The 22,140-nt window shown below is 40.8% G+C and overlaps 1 protein-coding gene across 12 annotated transcripts in view; it reads left to right on the top strand.

Moving 5' to 3' along the window:
• The window catches only part of DOCK3 (dedicator of cytokinesis 3), a 224,660-nt gene that overhangs the window by 149,810 nt on the left and 52,710 nt on the right, over positions 1-22,140 (top strand). For 7 of the 12 annotated variants that reach the window (XM_040590717.1, XM_040590723.1, XM_040590725.1 and 4 more), the window contains exons 16-27: positions 2,384-2,546; positions 3,229-3,335; positions 4,033-4,204; positions 4,881-4,978; positions 6,990-7,073; positions 7,417-7,517; positions 8,840-8,921; positions 14,793-14,963; positions 16,185-16,271; positions 18,501-18,693; positions 20,538-20,665; positions 21,647-21,793. In XM_040590717.1, the coding sequence (XP_040446651.1) occupies positions 2,384-2,546; positions 3,229-3,335; positions 4,033-4,204; positions 4,881-4,978; positions 6,990-7,073; positions 7,417-7,517; positions 8,840-8,921; positions 14,793-14,963; positions 16,185-16,271; positions 18,501-18,693; positions 20,538-20,665; positions 21,647-21,793 (1,533 nt within the window). The remainder of the gene's footprint in view (positions 1-2,383; positions 2,547-3,228; positions 3,336-4,032; positions 4,205-4,880; positions 4,979-6,989; positions 7,074-7,416; positions 7,518-8,839; positions 8,922-14,792; positions 14,964-16,184; positions 16,272-18,500; positions 18,694-20,537; positions 20,666-21,646; positions 21,794-22,140) is intronic. The other 5 variants (XM_040590720.1, XM_040590726.1, XM_040590719.1 and 2 more) reach the window with 3 other exon arrangements.

The raw sequence follows: 22,140 nt of genomic DNA, 5'->3' as shown, positions 1-22,140 counted from the left end.
CCGTCCCTGCCTGCCCTCTGCCTTTCCCAGGCAGGGGCTGCCAAATGAGAAGGTGTGGGGAAATTGCCACAACATTTTCATCTGATACTAGAATAAAATCTCTAAACTTTTCCTGACCAGCAGCACAATCCAAATCGGAATTGCGCCTTTGTGAAGACTTTAGCAGAACCATCTGCAACAATAACGACAATATTCTGTCTGTCTCACATCCTTATTGCTGCTGAGTATATCTTGGTCCAGGAATAGTCCTACCAAAAGCAGTGAAATTATTCCCAGAATACAGTGCTGTTCGAAATGAAAATTAGTATTTCCTTTTCAGAATGGTCTTACTCAATTGTTAGTATCTTTCAATATAGTCTGAAAAATAAAATCCGTGACACATTTCTCGCTACTTCTTTCTGTTGCAGTAGCAGGAATAACTTAATTGCAAGGCATACCTTAAATGATAAAATTATTAGCTGATACTTTTTCTAGTTTAGCTTCCCTTACTTGCCTCTGCCCTCTAATTCACCCACATATTTGGGTCTTATGGTAACTGGATGTACAGAGGCTAGTTTCATGTTTATATTTTGCAGATCAAAATTCAGAATTAAAGATTAAGCAGTCCTCCCTCCTCAGACTATAGATTGTAGTACAAATGCATAGAAACAGTTAACAACCAGAAGGAAAGACGCTTCACTTATTCATTTATTTAACATTTATAGCATGAAACGCCATTCAAATACTGACCATTTTTCTGCCAAGGCAGGTAATTTTTTGAGGCAACGGAAAAAAGCTCAGATGAAAACCTGAATTTTTACCGTACCTTCTAGAAGAAATACAAATACTATTTTACTTTCTCCTAAGAACCCCATGCAGAATGAGGTTTCAGAACTGCTGTGTTGAAGCCTGACAAGTTACTCTTATTACAAAATATGACTGGGGTATTGCAGACATACTAGGTTTTAGTACTGCTTCCACTGCGCTCGCTCCAATGTGTCAATACCTGCCGGGGTTGTGGCATGTATCGTATGGTGACTAAGGCTCACCAAGGTGAGAGGGCTGAGTTTTGTATGTGCTACAGCCACCCAGTTTGGATTAGAGCTTTTGCAACGAATCACTGTCCAGGGAGCTGTTCTTGCACTGAATCCCAAAATTCCAGAGAACTTTTCTTTCTTTTTTGGCTCCTTCACAAATTCATAACTTTCTCAAAGCGTAAAGAATATTACCAGAGGCTGAGCTAACTGGGGCTGGTTAATGGGATGTGCTTGGCTTGACAGTCCCCTGTTTACAGGTGAAAAAAATAAATCAACATTGTTGATATTTTTGGGGGTTAGAATTTAGAGATGCTTTGGGAAAATGACCAGTAATTCTTCTTGTCGTGCTACTGTTCTATGTGGGGTGCTTTAATGTTGGAATTTATATCGCTTGTGTCGTTCTGGGTCTTCTTAGCTTCTGTTTCTTCCTGGATTCGTTATCCTTAGAGATGCTAAAAGTGAAGAATCTCTAAGGTATCTTTTTTCTGCATGGCTTTAGAAGATGTTGAATGATTTAGATCACTTTGTAAGTGCTAGGTCTAGAACATGAGTTACTGCTTATATAAAGAAATGTGCTTCCTGCTCCATGTCTTCATTACAAAGGACCTTTTACGGTCCTTATTTCAGGATGTCAGTATTTCTTCTAACTTCCTTCACTCATATTATGACTTAAGGGTTTCTGTATTTCCTAAATATCAATGAATGTTTTTCATCTGTATTTTGAGAATACATAGATTGGTTAAGATCTTTGAACTTTTTAAATCTTAAAAGCGAAAATTTAGATCTCATTGTGTTTTTAGGTGATGATTAGTCAACAGAAATTCCTTGCTTACCACTAATGGAGTAACTTGACCAGAATTATCTGGGTTACTTGTTGAAGCTGGTTGGTTGTAGTTTCAATAGACCAACATTTTTAAGAGCTTGAAAAGTTCAGGTATCACTTCTGAACAGAGATACTGAAGCAGAAATCAGATTAAATTATATTTTCAGAAAAGTCTAATATTAATAGTGATGGTCTTATGAGGTCCTTTTTGTTGTTCGTTTGGGGGGATTGACTCATCTTTATATATTTGGACTTATTTGTTTATTGTATCTATTCGATGCTTGACAGAACACTTAGCTTAAATAATAATGTACTGGAATTCATCCAGTATCATAGGCCTCCTAGCTCATCCTTTGACCCAAAACACAGTTTAAAGATCTCTTTAAACATTTCAGCTTTCATTGTGTCTGAGTTTCTGTTTCTGACTCTTCCTTTATGTCTACAGAAATAGATGAATTATATAAAGGTTATCACCATGTAATAAAATGACTCATCTGTAGTGATGTGATGTCTTTTAATCTGAAATTGTTTTCTTTTGTTCCAGGACTGCATCAGCCTGGGCTCAGGAGAGCCAAGCAGGAGTGCATACCACTCATTTGTCCTTTACCACAATAACAGCCCTCGGTGGGGAGAAATCATCAAGTTGCCCATCCCTATAGACAGGTTCCGTGGGTCTCACCTCCGGTTTGAGTTCAGACATTGCTCCAGTGAGTGCAAAATATAACCAAGAAAATTCTAGAAAAGCTGAGGTCTTTCCATTGTCCGTGTACATTTGGGTGAGGCTGTTACTGGGAGGAAAGCAGGGAAGCAATGCCAATCTAAAATATAGTGAAGGTGCACTGCTAATTAGCCAGTCGCTACATTAGTTAAACAGCACATTAAAAACATGAACAACCAGTGCAAGGCAAAATATTTTGCAGATGTTCTCCCTTGCTGTTCTTTCGCTGTGTTTTCCTGTAGAATATTTTCTGTACCGCATGTATATTTTATATTTTACTGTGCTCAGCATGTCTGTGTTTGTTTCGAGGCTTGCCAATCACTTGCATAGAATTAGACATAGTATATTCTTACGTAACCTGCATGGGTTTTGTTAGGCATGCAGAGAAGTTCGTGAATAACCTTGTAGTATATATGGACAGACAGAATTATCTGTCTTGTGAGGGCGGCGAGGCGCTGGCCCAGGCTGCCCAGAGCAGCTGTGGGTGCCCCATCCCTGGCAGGGCTCAGGGCCAGGCTGGACGGGGCTGGGAGCAGCCTGGGCTGGGGGGAGGGGGCCCTGCCCATGCCAGGAGGGTGAACTGCATGATCTTTAATGTCCCTACCAACCCAAGCCACTCTGTGATTCTATGATACACAAATACGATTCCTTATTTCCATCTGTTGCTATAGCAAAAGACAAGGGAGAAAAGAAGCTCTTTGGGTTTGCGTTCACTCCGCTGATGAGAGACGATGGCACTACCTTGTCGGATGATATCCATGAGCTTTACGTTTATAAGGTACCAATTCTTCTCTGCAGACTTTTCACCTACTCATCTATATTTCAGTTTAAATAAGTAATGGCCATTACATTGCTTTTTCCCCTTACTAGAAGTATGTGAGGAATAGATTAATAGTTTCAAAATGTTACAAATTCAAAATCACACGACTAGGTGTAGATATAGCCTTCTATTCTAGATACAGCTTGCCTTTTCCCTTCAGATAATGATGACTCTAACCCTATCTGTTCTGAACTCAAACATACTAGTATTTATGAGCATTCAGCAGTTTTACCAGCCTATGACATTACTCTACACCCTTTGTGTTATGAAATTAGGCTGTACTTCAAATGCATCATGTTACAATGCTACAGCTTGGCAACCTGTAATTAGGGGTTTGGGAGGGGTTGTATTTTCTTTGTTCCTGCTGATTTGGTTTATTTCTGCAGTATGATTTTCAGACAGCAGCACTAAGTTGTACAGTTGGAAGATCGTGGTAAGTTCTAAGGAGTCAGTGGTTAGGAAGCCACACTTTCTAGAGCTGGGTCTGTTTTGTGTATGTACAGACCCCAAAGGTGGTAAGCAAAGCTTTTTCTTAGAAGTGTTTTTGTGCACCCAAAAGGTCAATAAAAGTACCATTAGGCAACTGCTGTCAGGGTGTGAGTATGTGGAATGAGATTGACCAGGTACAATTCCATGTCTTGTCCCGTACCCACAGTGTGATGAGAACAGCACATTTAACAATCACGCACTGTACCTGGGGCTGCCTTGCTGCAAGGAGGACTACAACGGCTGCCCCAACATCCCTTCCAGCCTCATTTTCCAGCGCAGCACCAAAGAGACCTTCTCGGTCTCCACACAGCTTTCTTCCACCAAACTGACCCAGAATGGTGAGTAGCTGAGCCTTCAGAATCGCCCAGGGCAGCAGGCTTGGGAAAAGGGAGGTAAGATGGGTAAGCTTGTGCTCTGTTTATTTTGCTGAAATACTCCTTTGTTATAATTTCATTATATGCATGCTTTTTGGTTTTTTACTAACACTATTGAAATGAGCAGAGACTGTTTTTGAGGAAATAAGGATATTGATAGGTGGCAGAGAAATTGCAGACATTACCGTAAGTGCGAGAGAAGGGTAATACATTAAGGAAAAGTTTATTTTCATTAAGTGATTGAAGGATAAAAACTTCAATGTTGGCTTTTCTGTACAATCTGAAGTTTGGGGGTTTTTGGCTTTTACAGGGTTAGTAAGTAAATAAGAACTTCTTATGGCAACTTCCCTGAAGCATGGGAAGACAAAAGTAGATTGTCCACAGGGCAGTGTCGGTCACGTAGGGAAAAATGCAGTCTTTGCTGGTTTTAGAGCACTTTCCCGTTCCTCCATTTGTTTCTTTCTTAGCAGTATTGGACTTAATATGTATTTTCCTTCTTGTTTTCCCCTTTCCCCTCTGCCCTGAGAGCTGTGAACTGCAGCAAGAGCAGAAGTGTAACATGTAGTGACTCTGGTGGGTCTGGGGTTGCCATCCGTCCCTCTGCGTACAGACTGTAGCTCTTTCTCTCACTGTTCTGCAGTGGATTTGCTTGCCCTGCTGAAATGGAAAGCCTACCCAGACCGTGTGATGGATATTCTAGGACGACTGAGACATGTCAGTGGCGAGGAAATTGTGAAGGTACTACGTGAAATAAGTCGTTGTATGTATCTGTGATAGCAAGTGAATTCATCAGACCTGCAATGCACTTCTGAGTGTTCCCTCTTGCTGTGCTTTTTGATTCACTCTGTGAATTTCCAGAGTGTATGAATTGAATGGATTTTATTTTGACATGGAACTGAAAGGGAGTGTACACACCAAAAATTAATGGATAGTTAGTCCTTGGTATCAAAATGTAGCTAATCCTTAGGAAAATTCCCTCACCCCCATACGCTGCAAGTATCAGGTCGTGGGCACCACGTTCCCCGCTCTGCAGGACCGCCCCTGTCAAGCCACACTGCTTGCTGACAAAGACGTCGCCGCTGGCGGTGGTGGTTTGTGCCGATCTCTGTTCCAGTAGTATTTTCTAAAGGACATTCTCTGAAATTGCCTGAATGTGGTTGGTCATTTCTAGAGTGAAGAAAACAGAGCTGGCTCAGAAAACTTGGCCTTTTCAAACAGCTGGCAGAGCTGATACGTAGTTCTGTTTTGCAAATATGCTCCAAACATCTGTGTAGAGGAGAAAGAAATGTGACACCTTGAAATTAAGTTTTGCTCAGTGGCTGGTGACCCATCCTGCAGACCCATTTTCCTGTCCCAGCACTGTGACGTGGAGCTGTTGCATAGAGCCTGAGCACCAGTTGCTCTCCAGCATTCCTAACCTATCAGTAATCCATCTCCTATCACATAATTTCATCATGTTGTGTAACCCCTATTGCTTTACTTGCCAGTCCTGTGTGTGACCTGAACTTTCTTAGGTCAGAGGAACTTCAAAATGCATCTGAATACTCAGCAAAAAAAGAAGCTCATTCTACATACCCCTCTGATAATTTTAGGTGTGCTGAGAACTCCCCCTAGAACTTATTTTTATAAATCTAGAAGTAAAAGGAGATAATGTGTAACGGCAAATGACCAAAGAAAAGAAACCAAAGAGAAATCACATCACTTAATTAGTAGTTTATGATTAAAGCCACTTCACTGTAACTCATTTGAATGTTGCCATATCTTGAATATTAATCTTCACGATAACTTCATAACAGAGACAGAAGAGGACAATACCCCATTTATACTGGAATTCTCCAAGAATGCCATGTTTTGTACACTTCGTTTGCAGGGCAGTACAAGTATCTGTTTTTATAGAGAAAAGCATAAAAAGATATGGATTAAATTATTCCAAGGGGAGAAGTAATTGATTCCCTCCCTAAATCAGCTGCCACTAGGCACTGGGATATGAGGCACAGCATGCAATAATTCAGAAAATAAGAAATTGTATCCTTTCAGAGACTTCATAAATTGTTATATTTTATTTCTTGCTTTCCGCATCAGAAATTTAATTGGAATAGATTAAAAAATCATGAGAGGATGTGCGGTTGACTTGATCCTCAGCGTTATTCTCCACAGCCATCCTTTTGAGGACTGTGCTTTCAGGAAAGAAAATCACTGAATTGCGCCAGCGCTGAGTAAGCCGCGGTGTTATGGATAAAGGAAACATTTGGCAATATGTAACTTGACCCAGTTAGTGCTTGTTATAAAAACTTTACTTTTTGTCATATACCAAAAGTTTTCAGTATTAAACATAATTTGGAGCACCAGTTAATGTGCTTCCAAGTCTTAAATTTGATGACAAACAGTATCTGATACACTCTTCATGATACGAGAATTAAAGTAAGTTGTTTTGCCACTGTTGTTAGGCAGCAGTTTTCGTCGGCTTAGTCAGGAACACTGAAGTTATATTTATAAATCAGGCATGGTACATATTTCTTATTTTTTGGTTTTCTGTCATTTTTGTTTAGAAATATTCCTTGTAAAGAGAAAAATTCTTCTTAGTAAAACCAAATGAAAATCTTTCGTGTGCATGAACCTGAAGTGATTTGTCCTTGGCAAGTGTTGCACAAAGATACCAACATGTATGAAACAATTAAAGCAGGGAGGAAATAACCTTCTTTTGAATGCAGTTGAATTTGAAATTCTTTGTTTATTCATGTCGTTTTAGTTCCTACAAGATATTCTCGACACGTTGTTTGTAGTTTTGGATGACAACACAGAAAAGTATGGTCTGTTGGTCTTTCAGTCTCTGGTAAGCTGCTGAATTGTTACTTTTCTTTATCTCATGGTCAGTGAGCTTTAAGTTTCTAATTATCATGTTGATAGTATTTTACTTCCATGAAATATAAAATTTCAACTGGATCCAGCCTTATGTTTTCTGGGTGAGGAGGGCAGGCTAGCCTCAGCAGATCCTAGGACAGCAAGATTTGCTATCACTTGGGAGAAGCAAACGATAACATCTAACAGCACAACTACTACCTTTTTAAAGAAACTCATGTATTTCATTGTTCCTGAGCTTGTGTAACTTGTTTGTAGCGACCTAGCAACAATGTGCAGATTCCTTTAGCATGGGTTCACTTTTTTATCTCCCACAGGTGTTCATCATAAATCTGCTGCGTGACAGCAAGTATTTTCATTTTCGACCTGTGATGGACACTTACATTCAGAAGCACTTTGCAGGAGCACTGGCTTACAAGTAGGTTTTGTTCAACCATCACTTCAGGAGATGGTATTAACAAGCTTTTGAATGATGTCTCCATCAGAATCATAACCTCACGTTAGCACTGGTTGTCAAAAGCAGAACTACTCAGATGGAAGTTTCCCAGCGCAGCTGTAGAGAAAAGCTGCTGGATGTCACCGGTGGCTAAAATGAGCAGACGCTGGGATGTATCCTGCCTTTCTAAGGCTGGCGAACCTTGCTCTCTTTTTTTTTTTTTTTTTTTTACCTGAAGGCAGACTGTCGCTCAGCAACAACTCATTACCAGTCTGTACTAGTGAGCTACCAAGAGCATATACATTTTTTGCCTTAAGGATGTTGGGGTGTAAGACTTGTATGAAAGCTTAGGGAACTAATTCTAATTTCCTCTCCCAAAGTAAACACGTATACAGATAAGATGTTCTATTTGATTACACTAAATGTATAATTTCAGTAGATGAGAAACTTAGTTTTCACCGTCACTTTGAAGATTCTGCCTTATTTGCTAGTATTCTTTTTCGAGTCTTGCATCAGGGAATAAGAGAGATTTTTGAAAGCAGTAACAGTTATCGTTCTGGGTGCTGTTTTTCTTTCTTTTAGACCATTTCTTTTGTATATTTGAGGATTTTTTATCTTTGGCCACAGTAAAATATTAAAAATAACTTATAATTTGCTTTAATTGTTTTATGCCATTCACATTTTAGTGTAATTAAAAAATATATTTTAAAATTTCCATCAATGGCAGGTAAAAAACTGTAGGTACCATACAACACTAGAAGGCATAGTCACATTCAGAGGCTAAAAAGGTGTTCTGCTTTGTGTCAATTATCACCTCTTTCAGACAAAACAAATGATTTTTGGTAGTCTGATGTCTGAAATCCAACATGTTTGTAAGACAGCTCTTCAAGTTAGTCCAAATGGTATTGTGTACCTAGGAAAACAGATGCACGTATTTTCTTTGTGATCTTAGTTTCTAAAAACTTTTACTTAGGGGAGACCTGGAATTTCTTATATAAACTTAATTAAAAAAGGTGTGGTTTAGTCTTAGAACTATGTTGCATGCATTTATCAAAGCTTTTAAATAAACATCTTAGTGTTCCGCATGGTCTAAGTCAATTTCAGAGAAGAAATTATGTTCTAGTTTTGAAACTTAAACCTATGTATTATGTAAATTAAGCAGCTAGGACAGCTATAGCTGACCGCTGAAACAGAGTGAAATGAGACTGTTTTATAGATTTCTCCCTAAAACCAAAATGTTTGTTGCCCAAATGATTTTAAAATAGTGCTGAAGGTTCCTCTTCTTTTCTCTCTGTTATATTCAGGGAACTGATCCGATGTTTGAAGTGGTACATGGACCGTTCAGCTGAGCTTGTACGCCAAGACCACATCCAGGAAGCCATGAGAGTATGTATTGAATAGAAGTATTTGTGTGTCTGTTCCATCTGTGACTACAAAAGGGCTGGGGAAGCTGTAAATAAAATCAAGGATAGGCTGGCACTGACTTCTGATTTGTATTAACTAGATTATTTTTTTTATTAATATTTTGCCAAAATCGTAATGTTGGGTGGAGATTCACTCTTGTGCAGAAAGAAATGGAAGAAGTGTGTCTCCTTAGGTCTGTTTGAAGCCCTGTGGAGAACTTCAGTGGGACTTTCATGGAGTATCTGTGCCCTGGCCATTTATATGTGGTCTGCACCTTGCGCTTCAGGAAGCCGTTTTTGTAAAGGTATTAGGCAGAGGTGTGCTGTGGATCAAAGACAGGGTTTTCATTTCTGGCTGTGGCACAGCTTCATTGCATTACGGGCTGAAGTTCTGGAGTACTTTAAGAAGCAGATAAAGGAGCCTTTGACTGGACAGAAATTCTGACTCTGGTTGCACAGGACCTGAACCACAGTTCCGTGACAAGAGCTTGATCCCACCAGAAGGCACAGCTTTCTGATGGTGTGTGAAACAAAGGGAGTATTTTTGGTGCTGTTTACAGAGGAATCAGAATAAATAAACTATCAGTTTTACCATGTGTAATTGCGAAACAGAAAGATAGTGCTTCAAGTACGTAAACAGAAGATTCCAAAATTTGCAGGAAGATACTTTTCTTTGACTGAATGTCCATCTGTACCTTCTTACTCTGAGCAGAGCATCCAAACATTTGAAACTGGGCACTTTCAGAACTCGTACCAGTGGCAGAGATTAGTACTTTCTTTTCCTCACTTTTTCATGTTCAGTACAAATAGGTGAAGCATCTCACAGGTGAAGCACACACACATACATATGCTACTACTTTAATTTATGGCAACCAGTTGGGAAAGGCAGAGGCTGTTCCTTGTAAACGTACTTATGCCTGTGTCCTGGCATACGGTTCAAACTTTATTATGGCTGCTTCTTCTTGTGATATTTTTTTTCCTTTGTTTTGCCTCCTTTAGTCTAATCTAGTCAGTAATTTTGAGGAAGTGATTTTTATTTTTTGAGAATCCTTGTTCCATTTGAGTGGTATAGCATCACTGCCATCAACTAGCTTTCAAGACCACCTGTTAAGATCATATCCTGGTACTTAGAAGGGCATTATACCAGTGTTTACTTTGTCTTTTGTAGATATTTACATACTTAGGAGCTTATTCTTTGCAGTATTTTTCAGCCACAGATTCATACTCAATGGTAAAAATAGGGCAAAGATGGCTTTTCAGGAAATTATCAACATTTTTTTGTTTCCATCATTATCCCTTTTTTTTGACATTACAAAGAAACCTATTAAAATTATGAGATGAGAGGAAGATCTCTAGCTGGAATGACTTCTGGAAGGTTTTCTCTCTCTCAAACCACTCATTAGTGCTATATGCAGTGCAGCAAAAGGAGATAGATGATATTGTCCCTATGTGATCTGCATTTTTTGAATGTCATAGTAGTCCTCTTCAGAGTTGTTAAAAATATGAATGCTGGAGTCTTTCAGAAGCTTGGGTTTTCAAAACATACTGTTTGTGAATAAGGTACATCCTTTCAAGGATTCCAAGGCAGCTCTTTGCTTACTGGAAATCTCAAGTGCTTTCCTAGAAAGCAGCTGTTCCCTCAATGACTGAGGTCAGCTTGAAGATGTGGCAGCCCAAGCCTTTCCAAGCACAAGAATTACAATTACCACTGGAGTTTCTGCAGCCCTAACAGTGCATCCTCTACCACTGACACTGCTGTCACATCTTATTCAGACAGTGGCCTTTGCAGGTATATCTTGGAGGCCCAGATTAAGGTCTCTGTCTTCTTCTGTTACAGGAAAGTGATTAATCTTCTTTGTTTCCAGATTTTATTTCAGGCATTTGGAGCAAGTTTGTACCAAACCCGTTGTTATTACTAACGTGCCATTACTCGTTCTGTATTCTGTCTATTTGTTGGGAATTTCTATGGTCTTGGATGGTCTTCACTACACTCCTTGCATTAGTAGTTCTTCAGCTGAGAAAACAGGATAACTCCCTAACCCTTTTTCCCTGAATTAGCTGTTAAATGTAGTACCTGAAAGCAGATGTGAATTATCTGTGCACTCTTTTGTGGCTCTTGACTGCCCGTGTACGTCCATGATGGATATGCAGATGTCCCATAGGATCCTGATTTTTGACCTGGGCATTAGCAAGTGGTGCTCCAGACTATTTCTAAAATTACTTACCTCCTTCAAGACTGCTCTTGTCAAAATACTTCTATGAAACCTGGAGAAGCTATAACCAAAAGGACATATTTAACTGTGCTAGAACACATGGCATCATGTTGCTTTATTATGCTCTATAACAAGCTCCCTGTAAGCTGCACCCAGGCACAGCTGCCGGTGCCTCCCTAGAGAATTCCGTAACAAAGTGTCCACGTATGGCTCCACAGACAGGTTTAATTTCCCTGCCAGTCATGGCAAAACTTAGAAAGTGTCTCCAGGAGATGCCCTTTCAGCTTCAGTTATCTTCCAGTAGCGGAATCACAGGTGCTCTTTGCCTAGATTGAGGAGCCCGCTTGAACAGCAAGCCCTTTTCTTCCCGAGGAAGGCACACCTTCACGCCGGTGTTCTGGAGCTCAGCCACGCAGGGCGTGCATCAGACTTTTTTTAAGAAATTTTGGTGTACTGCGTGCCATTACGATGGGGATTCAACTTTAACTGGACGGAAATTCTAACTCTCGTTGCACAGGACCTGAACCACAGTTCCGTGACAAGAGCGTGATCCCACAGGAAGGCACAGCTTCTTGTAACACGAAGCAGTGATATGGAAAGGGTCAGTTTTCTGAGTTAATTTCTTCAAAACCCTGAACATACTTTCTGAGCCAAGCCAGTCAGGGAGCTAGTGAATGAGGGATGCGGAATTACGTTCCCAGCCTGCCTTTTGAAGCTGGGGGCTCCTCCAAATCGTTCCCTTCGCCCTGAATTTAAAAAAGTGTCAGTCTGTTGCTTTTGAGACCGATCTATCTCAAGACTCTTTAATTAATAATTACTTTATTTGGTGATTTACATTTTCTACAGTCTTGCTTTTGTAAGAATACCAGAAAATTGCTGATGTCATTATAATTGTTCCACCCTGGTCAGCCTGGTTGTGCGACCTGCTACTTCTTCTGTTGCTGATGCCTTGAAGTTCGCCCTAGGTCTTTTGTCTGCTCTCACAAGACTCAAACTGGTATTGAAACCTGAACCTTTGCACTTTTCTTCTTAAAACTGCATACTAGATGTTTCTTGTACTTCAGGGATGCAGGTCTCTGGAAAAAACACGTTGACAGTAGCAGGAAGTTTGCTAGCTGCTCTGGAATGGTGAAGTGAATACTCGGAGACTGAAGTGTGACACTGAAGATGGCTTTTATTCACTCTGGTGAGGACAGTGAAAGAGATTCAGATCTTCAGAGCTAATCCTCTTCACATACACTGTGCTTATGATAAGGTTACCCATTCTACATGCTCCAGCGTCTTTTCTAAAGTAATCTTCGAGTTTCTCATGTTAGGAAATCAATCTGTGCTTTTTCTTAAAGCAGCTCTGATTCAAAGCTGATTCATCTGTTCATACTCTGAACATCAGGTGTGGTTTGCCTTTTGTTTGGATTGAACGTACGCTTCGTCTCAGCAGCAGCAGCAGAGTCCAGATACACAACTGGACTGTGCCCAGTTCTGTCCACCGGATTTATGAATGTGCTACAGTAAAACCTTCAAGTGTTGTCTGAGCAACACTTCTATGTCTTCAGGCACATATATGCACCGTATCTGTGATTCTGTAAGTAGTAGGAGGCAGAGTTGGTCCAAGTGCTGATTTGTGCTAATGAGACCTGGTTTGTGCTTTTACCATCTTGGCCATGTGTCTGCCACAAACACACTGAACTCCTTAGTTAACTGCCTTTATGGGTTCATTCCAGGCAACAGTTGAGTTGCCTGTGCTAAGGCTGTGGGGTTTCTCTGAAAGTCTGCCATTTCACTTCCAACAGACAATTACAGAATTTCATACACAAATCCTCTGATTCATTGCAAAACATAAGCTTCACCTTAAAGTTACGAGCTTTCAGGTTAGAATTATGGTTGTCTATACCAAACCTATAAAACAGGTTGTACGAGCACTTGACTCGCTGCAGAGATGCTGGCCTTAAAGAGCTGACTCTTGTGAACTAATTGACCTCTGGATACTATCCAGAAACATAAAGTGTTATTTCCTGATGAAATTCTTTGGTGAAGGAAGCTTCACTGGGAGATGTTTTAGTACAGAAGTATAACTAACGTAATGCCAAATGACCACAGTTGCAATCATCCTGGAAAGAAAAAAATAATAATCTGTGAGTATAAGCGGCATTTTGGAATGTGTGATGGCTTTATGAGGAATTTCACCTTCCCATTCTCTGTCCTTAAAGCTGTAGCATTCCAAAACTTACAACATAACATTGCATATTCATGCATATCGTGTGGAGATTGAATGAGTGGCATCTTATGGATGCAGAAATATCCGATGAGGGCAAGATTTGTATTTGAATTAACTTTCCGTTTCCAAACAGCAAAGCATGACAAGAATACTTTCCAGCAAATACAGTGGAATATGTTTCTGTGTAGAGTGTGATTACTGAAGCTCCAGCCTGTTCGTTCCCTGTGCTGAATTTTGAGGATATCATCAGACTAGACATCATGTCTTCCCTTAATCCTGCTTTAGTGCTGTATCATGTTAAGCACTAAGGGAAGGAGTAAAGTCTAAATGTCACTGATATTTAGTACATTTCAGTGATGACAGTTGTGCACCCCAAATGATCAAAAAGGCTTTGCTCCTGTGTGGAATGTTACATTACTGTGTTAGTGCCTGTGAGAACATTTGATAGATAGGACAGCTTGTTAAAGGCTGCATAGAATAATGTATTTTTCTTCATTGACACTGCTGCCAAATAAATGTTCTGAATAATGCCATTTACAAAATTCTAGTTAAAGATGTTTATGTTGCAAATTCAGGCTTACTCTAGACATGTCGTAGAACAAATGATCATTCTACTACAAAAAGGTCCAATTTGCCAGTCCTTCAGGAGCGCGGCATCTATCACACATTGTGTAATGGTGTTAAATGCCATCTTCTGTGCAGGTTATTCTCCCTCTGCTGGGTGACTCCAAGTTTCATGTGATGATAAAAGAAAGACTTTAACTTACTGCAGCTTGAAGTAAAAAGATACTCACTACAGTACTGCTGCTTGCTACTGTCATGGGCTGCCAGAGGGCTTCACATGCTGCTCTTGTCTTCCTCTGTGTCTGCATCTGCATTTATTTCTGTTTGTACATGTACCTGCCAGAAGTAAAGGCGAACTTTGCTGTTGTGTTCATATTGAAAAGTAGATTTTCCTTTTTCAGGTAGCCCTTCTTCTGTTCCACTGACAGTCCACTAATCTTAATTTAGATTAGCTAACTCAAGTAATTAAAGGTAAAATTGGAATGAAAACAGGAGAATAGCTTCTTCAGACACTTACAGTCATTGTGCCAAGTCATGAGAAAACGAAGTCTCGTCTCTTCACCAAGATTTTCCTCAAGTTACATGACTCAAATTTGTCTATTTGACTTGACTGCATTCCTGGTTTTGTTAGTGCGGCAAACTGGTAACAAAGATTATTGGTTGAGAATGGGTACATGCCTATAAGTAACTCTTCCTTAACTGAATTATTTAATATACAAAACCTGGTTTTCTTTCTCCTTTCTAAAGCTGAAGAATTTAGTTGTTATGCACCTAGAATCTTTCCTGGTTCTCTTTAAAACTCCTTTATTTTTCTTTCTCTCTTTTTCTCTGTCTTAATCTCCTTCACCTCCTGCTCCTAAAGGCCTTGGAATATCTTTTCAAGTTCATTGTCCAATCTCGGATACTTTACTCCAGAGCTACTTGTGGAATGGAGGAGGAACAGTTCCGCTCCAGCATCCAAGAGCTTTTCCAGTCCATCAGATTTGTGCTCAGCTTGGACAGCAGGAGCTCTGAGACTCTCATCTTCACACAGGTTTGCTATTTTCTACACTTTAACCGGCAAACCAAAAGGCAGCTATTTTCTGCACTGATAGGATATATGGGCACACGATGATTAAAAGCAGGTTAGTAGAGTTTCCCCCTCTAACAAGCTGATGATACTGGAAGACGCCACAGGCAGTTCACGTGGTTGGCCGGTACCTTTGCACCACATCACAGGTCTGGGTGAGCTGAACCGTGCGCTCTCAGGAGGAAAGTGACCTGTCACACAAGAATAGTTTTTAGTTTTTGCTCCGCAAAAGTAAACTGCGTTTTCAAGTCCTCTCGTTCACGTGTCTTGCAGTTGGCCTCAAGAAATTTTAAATCCCTAATTGTAGCAGCTCAAGTCAATACTTAGGGTCATAACAACGTCACAGCAGAGAAGTTCAACCGGTGTACTCACAGCCAGGTAAACTTAATTCCAGCATACTCTAAAATGATGGTCAGAGTCGTACGCGGCCCAACCACAAGCACGCTGACATTTAATGCATTATTTTAAATATGGCCCAGATGACTTCATGAAGACTTCATGTGGGCGTAAGATACTACTCAAAGTGAGTACGGATGCTGCTAAAATTTTGTTTTGTATTTTAAAGACCACCGTACAAAATCACATAGTTCTGTGTTTAAAAGTTTTAAAATGGACCACCTAGAACTTCCTGGTAATGCAAAGGTGATTTGTGATCACTAATCACCGTTATACAGATGTTTTGAACACCGAGTGTAGTTTGCCAAGGAAGCAGTTGCTGTGAACGTTGCAACAAAACTGAGCGGCTCCGCCGGTTAGGGAAGCTGCCAGCAGTGTGATCTCTTTCTTAAGAAGCTGGTCTGAAAGATGTTGAGAACAGCTGCTCTAATCTTTTATTTAATCACCCATTAGTGGGTATAATAAGATGAGCCACGAACATGAGGAATCAGTGCACAGAATTTTGCAGGCAAAGTGACAGTGAGTGGAAACAGGCTCTTGCGAGCACAGGCTGTTTGGGCTTGGTCGGCTGCCAGCCGTGCTGGTCGCAGGTCCGGGGACGCTGGCTCTGAGGGTGTGTTATTGCCCCGTTTTCTCTTGGGCTCTCCTTTTTTTCCTCTCACTCACTATTGTTTTTCTTACTTTAGACTTCTGTAATTTGTAAATCCTGTCCTTATTTAATCTTTGAAAAGTTTACTTTTTGTTTCCCCCTTGCCACTCTGTTGCCCCTTGATCCCACTTGCCCCATAGGCGCCTCAGCCCGGAGGGCAGGCGAGCGGAGCTGGGACATGTGCCCCACAAAAATGTGGTGGTACGTCAAGGCCGTCATTTAATGCTGTAAGTAATGATCCTCAGAACTGCACACGTATTTCATCATGGATGTTCCCAATTAATCCCTTTTACCTACCCCAAACCCTCTTTTCCTGCATATAAACTGGAATTTGATGTTTAAGTGGCTGGTACTTTAAAACTAGGAAATGTGGAATATTTCAGTAATTAATGGAACAGCTTATGGCATCCACACACTGAAAAGGCAGTACTGAGGGCGTACACAAGATTATGTACATCACATTGTTCGGGACAGCCAAGGAGATTATGTACTGGTTCTGGAAGCCTGGACAACTGTTAAATATCTAGAGAGATGCTTGAGGCCCTAGCAAGCGTAATTTTCTTCACAGTTGTCCTCTTATCCAGGATATTAGAGAGATCTCAATATAGTACTTCCCAGCAATGAGATTAAAACTGATTATGTCTTTCCTTCCAGGCAATTAGTTTGACATGAGTAATGTTCCAGCATATTTTAGGGTGTCGTACAAAAAAGGGCCCTTCAAGGAACGGATGCAGTGATGTAGCTGTTCCTCAGGACGGCTCCAAAGCTTCCTGAAGAGATCCCATGCATATCCTTAGATTGCTACTGGATAGCCTAAATGGCTACAGAAATCCTTCTGCTTTATAGTAATAGTTAGAAATAAGTTTAGGAAAACTCCTGTAAGGGTTTGCTGGGCCAGTGTTGTAATTTCACTTGTTTATCCCAGAGATAAAGATGCTGCCTAGATTTGCAGCTGTTCAGCCTTCCAAGAGTGCCATCAGCTATTTTAAATGATTCCTATTTGTTTATTTTGTTAGTACATTGTATGTTTGTAGCAACAAATAGGTGACAACACCCAGGAGGATATGTGAGGTTTTGTATAATCTGAATTGATTGTAACAAAACAAGATGTTGGGAGAGATAACGAGCACGAAGAAGAAAGAGGTAAATTTATATTCAGAATAATTTAATGAGCTCTACAGTGTTAGTTGTAAGAATAACTTAGACTTTGCTCAAAGACCGTTAAATAGATACCAGTGTTGTTTGAAGATACTTTGAGGGAAGACTTTGCAAAGAAGGAAGCGGTGTATTATATGGGATTAGGAAAAGCATGCCAAGTGTTAGAGCCAGTGTGGGAGAGTTACAGAAATGTTTTATGTCATGACAATTAAAAAATCGGTGAAGAAAAGGAAACTTGCAGAACAGAAGAAAATATTGGCAGGTGGTGGGACTCTGGAAGGGCAAAGCTGAACAGGGGTGTGCAGCAAAGCTTGGTGCATCAGTGTGGTTTGTGTGGAGAGCGACAGGCAAGGGGGTGGAAGCAGCAAGCGGGGGGGCTGGGGGGCTGGGAGAGAGGCAGCTGGATCAAAACCACACTGTGCAGCACTGAGGCGTGCAACCGTCTAGGAATTTAAGTAGTTACAGTGAGGAAATGGGTCTGGAGCATGGGTAGGGTGTAGAAGAGAAGACTTTTAAAACCTTGGAGGTGTATGGCAGTTGTTAGGTCTGACATCGAGGCTGTGGGACCTGAGGATAGGGTCAGGCATGGGATTTTCTACTGTTTCGAAGAAATTAATTGAAAAAGTGTGACATAAGAGAGGAAGAGTTTGATTTTTATTGTTGTTGTGCTGGTATTTTTTCTGCACTTTAAGAAACACCTTCGAGGTGACTCCAGCTGACTGGAAGTACCAGTCCTTGCACGACTCACGTGCACACCTTGCATGATGTGGTACCTCTTTCACATGAAATCACACCTCACCCCTGTTGCAGAAATATAATGTCACATGACAGTGCTGCTATGGTTAAGAGTCTGTCAACACGTTCTTTACTTCAAAATGTTTTCTGAAGAGTTTTAACTACAAACACTTGGTATGGAACACACTAATCAGAAGCAAGTTTTATATTTCTTGAAAAAAGTAAATCAACAAGAATTGAGTATTTTCTGTTCTCTGGTACCTCAGTGTTTTTCTGTTTTCTAAGCTTGTGTCCTAAAACACAGCCTTTTGAAGCTCTACAGTATGTATGTGCTCAACTTATTGTAAGACTTGGTATTCCAGCAGCACTTGATTTTTATCTGCTACCTGTGGTTTGCTCACTGTGGAGTTCAGGTATTGCAGAACATGAACACCAGCCATAGTGCACTATTGGGTAGCTTTTTGCAGACCCTTAATTCAGTTTTACTGTTGTTTCTATTTCACTGCATTTAGCTGCAGTTCCAGAATTCAAAATTTTCAAGTTTCTTCATTTACTTTTCCCAGGCCGCCTTGCTGAACTCCTTCCCCGCTATCTTTGACGAGCTGTTGCAGATGTTCACTGTGCAGGAGGTGGCGGAGTTTGTGCGGGGAACGCTGGGCAGCATGCCCAGTACCGTGCACATCGGGCAGTCTATGGATGTTGTTAAGCTACAGTCTATCGCACGCACTGTTGACAGCCGCCTGTTCTCCTTCTCAGGTAAGGCAGTGGTACTGGGGCTAACTCGTGCTGCTAGCTGAGAGTAGGAACATGCTGCATTCATTTTGCAGCTGCTTGGCTGCAAACAGTTCGTTGCTGAATGCCAGTAATCTTGCTAATTATTTATCTTGGCGGCATCATTGTCACCTGTATTTGCTGCAGGTACTTTCTAAGTTTCCCTACGGTAGGAAATGTTTATAAATCCATCATGGATAAGTTGTAGTTTCTAAAGGTTGATAAAAGTATGTATGTTAACAAATCAAATCAATTATTAAAACTGCCAAATCTCACTTGGTACTTTGTATTACTCCTCTGTGGCTGTCCTGGGTAGGAAGATAACCTCCTTTCCAGCAAGCTTGTTCTCTGAGAAAGAAACAGGGAGATGAAGTTACATGAGAGACCCACCACAGTCTTTTAAAGTATATTTAATCTTTACATTATAACTTTATATTTCTTTAGCTCAACATACTAGTAATTATTTAAGAATTAATTGAATGAAGAGGGGTTGAAGACCATGAGTTTATTTCGTACATAAAAGTCTGGATGAAAGAAGTTAGGAAGGTAATAGTAGAAGATAAAAAGCACCTTTGGGCTTATCTTCCGTGTAGCGAGGATCTTAAGTTAGTGCACTGAATTTACTCTACACAGTGCAAAGTGAGAATGGTAATAGCACAGACTCATGTTTAAACCATCCATTGTAATTGTTCTTAAACATATTTTTTCTTAAATTTGAAATTAATCTCAAAAAGTGTGAGAGTATAGAGAATGAGTAGCTTAGTCCAAAGGTGGCAGTGAAACAGGCAGTGAATTTTACCTAATTATAGTGTTTTGAACCTATGGTTAAAAATATTTGTCTTTGTGAGTGCCAATTCATAGGCGAAAGCCTCCTCTTCTGTCTTCTCAATAAAGACAGGTGTAACTTTACCCACAGGGTCTAGGGCTTTACTCCTTCCCCTTAACCTTCATTTCTCCTTCATGAGATACCAGCATAGCTGCTGCATAGCAGCATGACATCTCGCTACAGCATCAGAAACGAGAAAGAAAGCTTCAGCGTTGCAGGGCAGCTGTGACTGTACAGTTGCCACATTTTCCACCCAACAAAAGGGCAGACCCTATCTTCTTCCTTCCTGTGGAAGCATGACCCGATATTCCTTGTCAAAGGTCTTTCCCATGTCCTGTCTGCCCCTGGGAAGATGAATCTGGTTTCCAAAGTTATCTTTTGCCTGCCCACCCTTCCTACTCTTCAGGTCTTGCATTAAAGGAAGATACGTTCTCTTTTTCTTGCCTCCCATATGGTGATGACTTATTTTCTTTCTAGCTCTCCTATCAGTCTGCTGACATCTTGCCACTTTTTTCCCCTGTCTCTTTTTTTCCTGTTTTGGCTACTGATTTCTGCAGCTGCTACCTGCTCTCCCTTCTTCTGTAAGATTAAGGTTTGTGAGCCAGCTAAAAGAGAGAATTAGCCAGTTTCAAGAGGCACACAGTAGAGGAGCTCTGTTAGCAGTGACAGTAGAGCTGGAAAGCAATGCAAAGTGAGAAAGGGTTTGCACAAAAGAAATCAACATTAGAAAGTGTCAGTTCACAACTGTTGTTTGCAAGCTGAGTAATTGTTGGGAACATCATGTGTACTGCATATATGAACTTCTGAAACTAGAAGTACTGTTCATTCATGAGAGACAGTTCTTAAAGTGTAGGGTACTACAATGTGTACGATAGAAGTTGCACCACTTAATCATATGCAGTGTATATCAGTAGACTAGTTTGGATACCAAAAGGCTACTGATTGGCATGATTGAAAATTAATTTTGTTTGGAAGAACTGTGATCTGGTTTTCCTTCTTTCAGAGTCCCGGCGCATCCTGCTACCTGTAGTTCTTCACCACATTCACCTTCACCTACGACAGCAGAAGGAGCTACTTATCTGCTCTGGGATCCTCAGTAGTATCTTCTCCATAATCAAGGCCAGCTCTTTGGTAATCTGATGCTTTATTTTTTAATTATTTTTTTAATTGCACCACTAATTTAGTAAAATTCAGACTGAGGGATTTTTATAGGTTAATACAGGTTTTTTTAAGATCCTTTTAAAAATTGAATTCTGCTAACTTTTGGTCAGCAGGAGAACACTTGAAATGAGGGTCTGCTGCTGTGTGTGTGACTCAGAGCATTCTGATTACAGAGTTTTCATGCTGTTAGGAGGGGGAAAAAGCATACGCATTTACCAGGTTTGACACTGTTTAATTTTCTTCATCCAAGCCCAGAACTTAGGTGTCAGTGAAGTCTAAAAGCTCTGCACAGCTCTAGGACTTGTAGTTCTGCAAGAGACAGTAACTAGCACTTTTTGGTTCATGTGAAGAGAATACTCGTAAAATTATCCAATCAGTGAAATCACACTTACTTCTGGAAATTGCTGCTGAGTTTAAACACGCAGCCTTGATGATGGTAATACTCTGATCCCAAATGGTAACTTGATCATTTAAAGCAATGCCCACAGACAGGGCTTGGTGAGGTTTACCCGCCTGACTAAAGGAGGAAGCTCATGGTGCTAAATACAATTCATACCAATGTGTTATTTCCAATCACAAGTTACAGTTTGTGTGAAAGGAATGCGATGGAAGGTATCGTGGTTATAAGCTAAAATAATACTGCCATGGATTAAAGCTTCCCAGACATAATTGGATCCCACTGTGTTCTAGAGTGTATGAAAACCTTTGGTTATAGATTTACCTTTATGGCTCTGACCCTGAATGTTCCCATCAGACTGACGAAGTAACACACACACACACACACACACATTGGCATCACAGGTACCGGTGAGGAATTTGGTTGTACTGCTTCGAACATCTGCTGCGGAGTTGTCTGGCACAAGGAGTTTGTGCTATGGCTGACCTGGCAGGGTTGTCTTTGTCCGTTCCATTCTCTCCAGTTTCTAACTGTTTGCTCATCACCTACTGTAGGAGGGAGATGTCGTGGAGGAGGTTGAGATGATGGTGGAGAGCCTCCTGGATGTGCTTTTACAAACTCTGCTCACAATCATGAGTAAATCGCAGTCTCAGGAGGCGGTAAGAGGGCAGCGTTGCCCGCAGTGCACAGCAGAAATCACTGTTAGTAACTAACAATCAGTTTCTATTTCCTGCTTCTCTAACCTATGGTTCAGCCCCTCACCACCACCCGCACCTCATTATCATCTCTGCTGCATGAATGCCCGGAGCTGTGTCTCTCTCCCTTAATAAGCCACAAACCCATTCCTTCCTCTGCGCAGTAGTGAGGTCTTCAGGAAGCAGTGGAGCTCAGGAAGCTTTTGTGGATTTCCAGGTCATTTTCTTATTTGCCTTTGGAGCTGTGATTGCAAGTTACCGGTTAGAACGTGCAGCATGCGCTAGCTAGGTAGCTGCCTGGGGCTCCACCCCTAAACAGGTACCACCAAGGGCTACACGAGCATCAGGCCCTT

The sequence above is a fragment of the Falco naumanni genome, chromosome 4 (genome assembly GCF_017639655.2).
Source record: "Falco naumanni isolate bFalNau1 chromosome 4, bFalNau1.pat, whole genome shotgun sequence".
NCBI classification, from domain to species: domain Eukaryota; kingdom Metazoa; phylum Chordata; class Aves; order Falconiformes; family Falconidae; genus Falco; species Falco naumanni.
The sequence above is the reverse complement of the archived record's forward strand: the minus strand, read 5'-3'. Positions and strand labels throughout refer to the sequence as shown.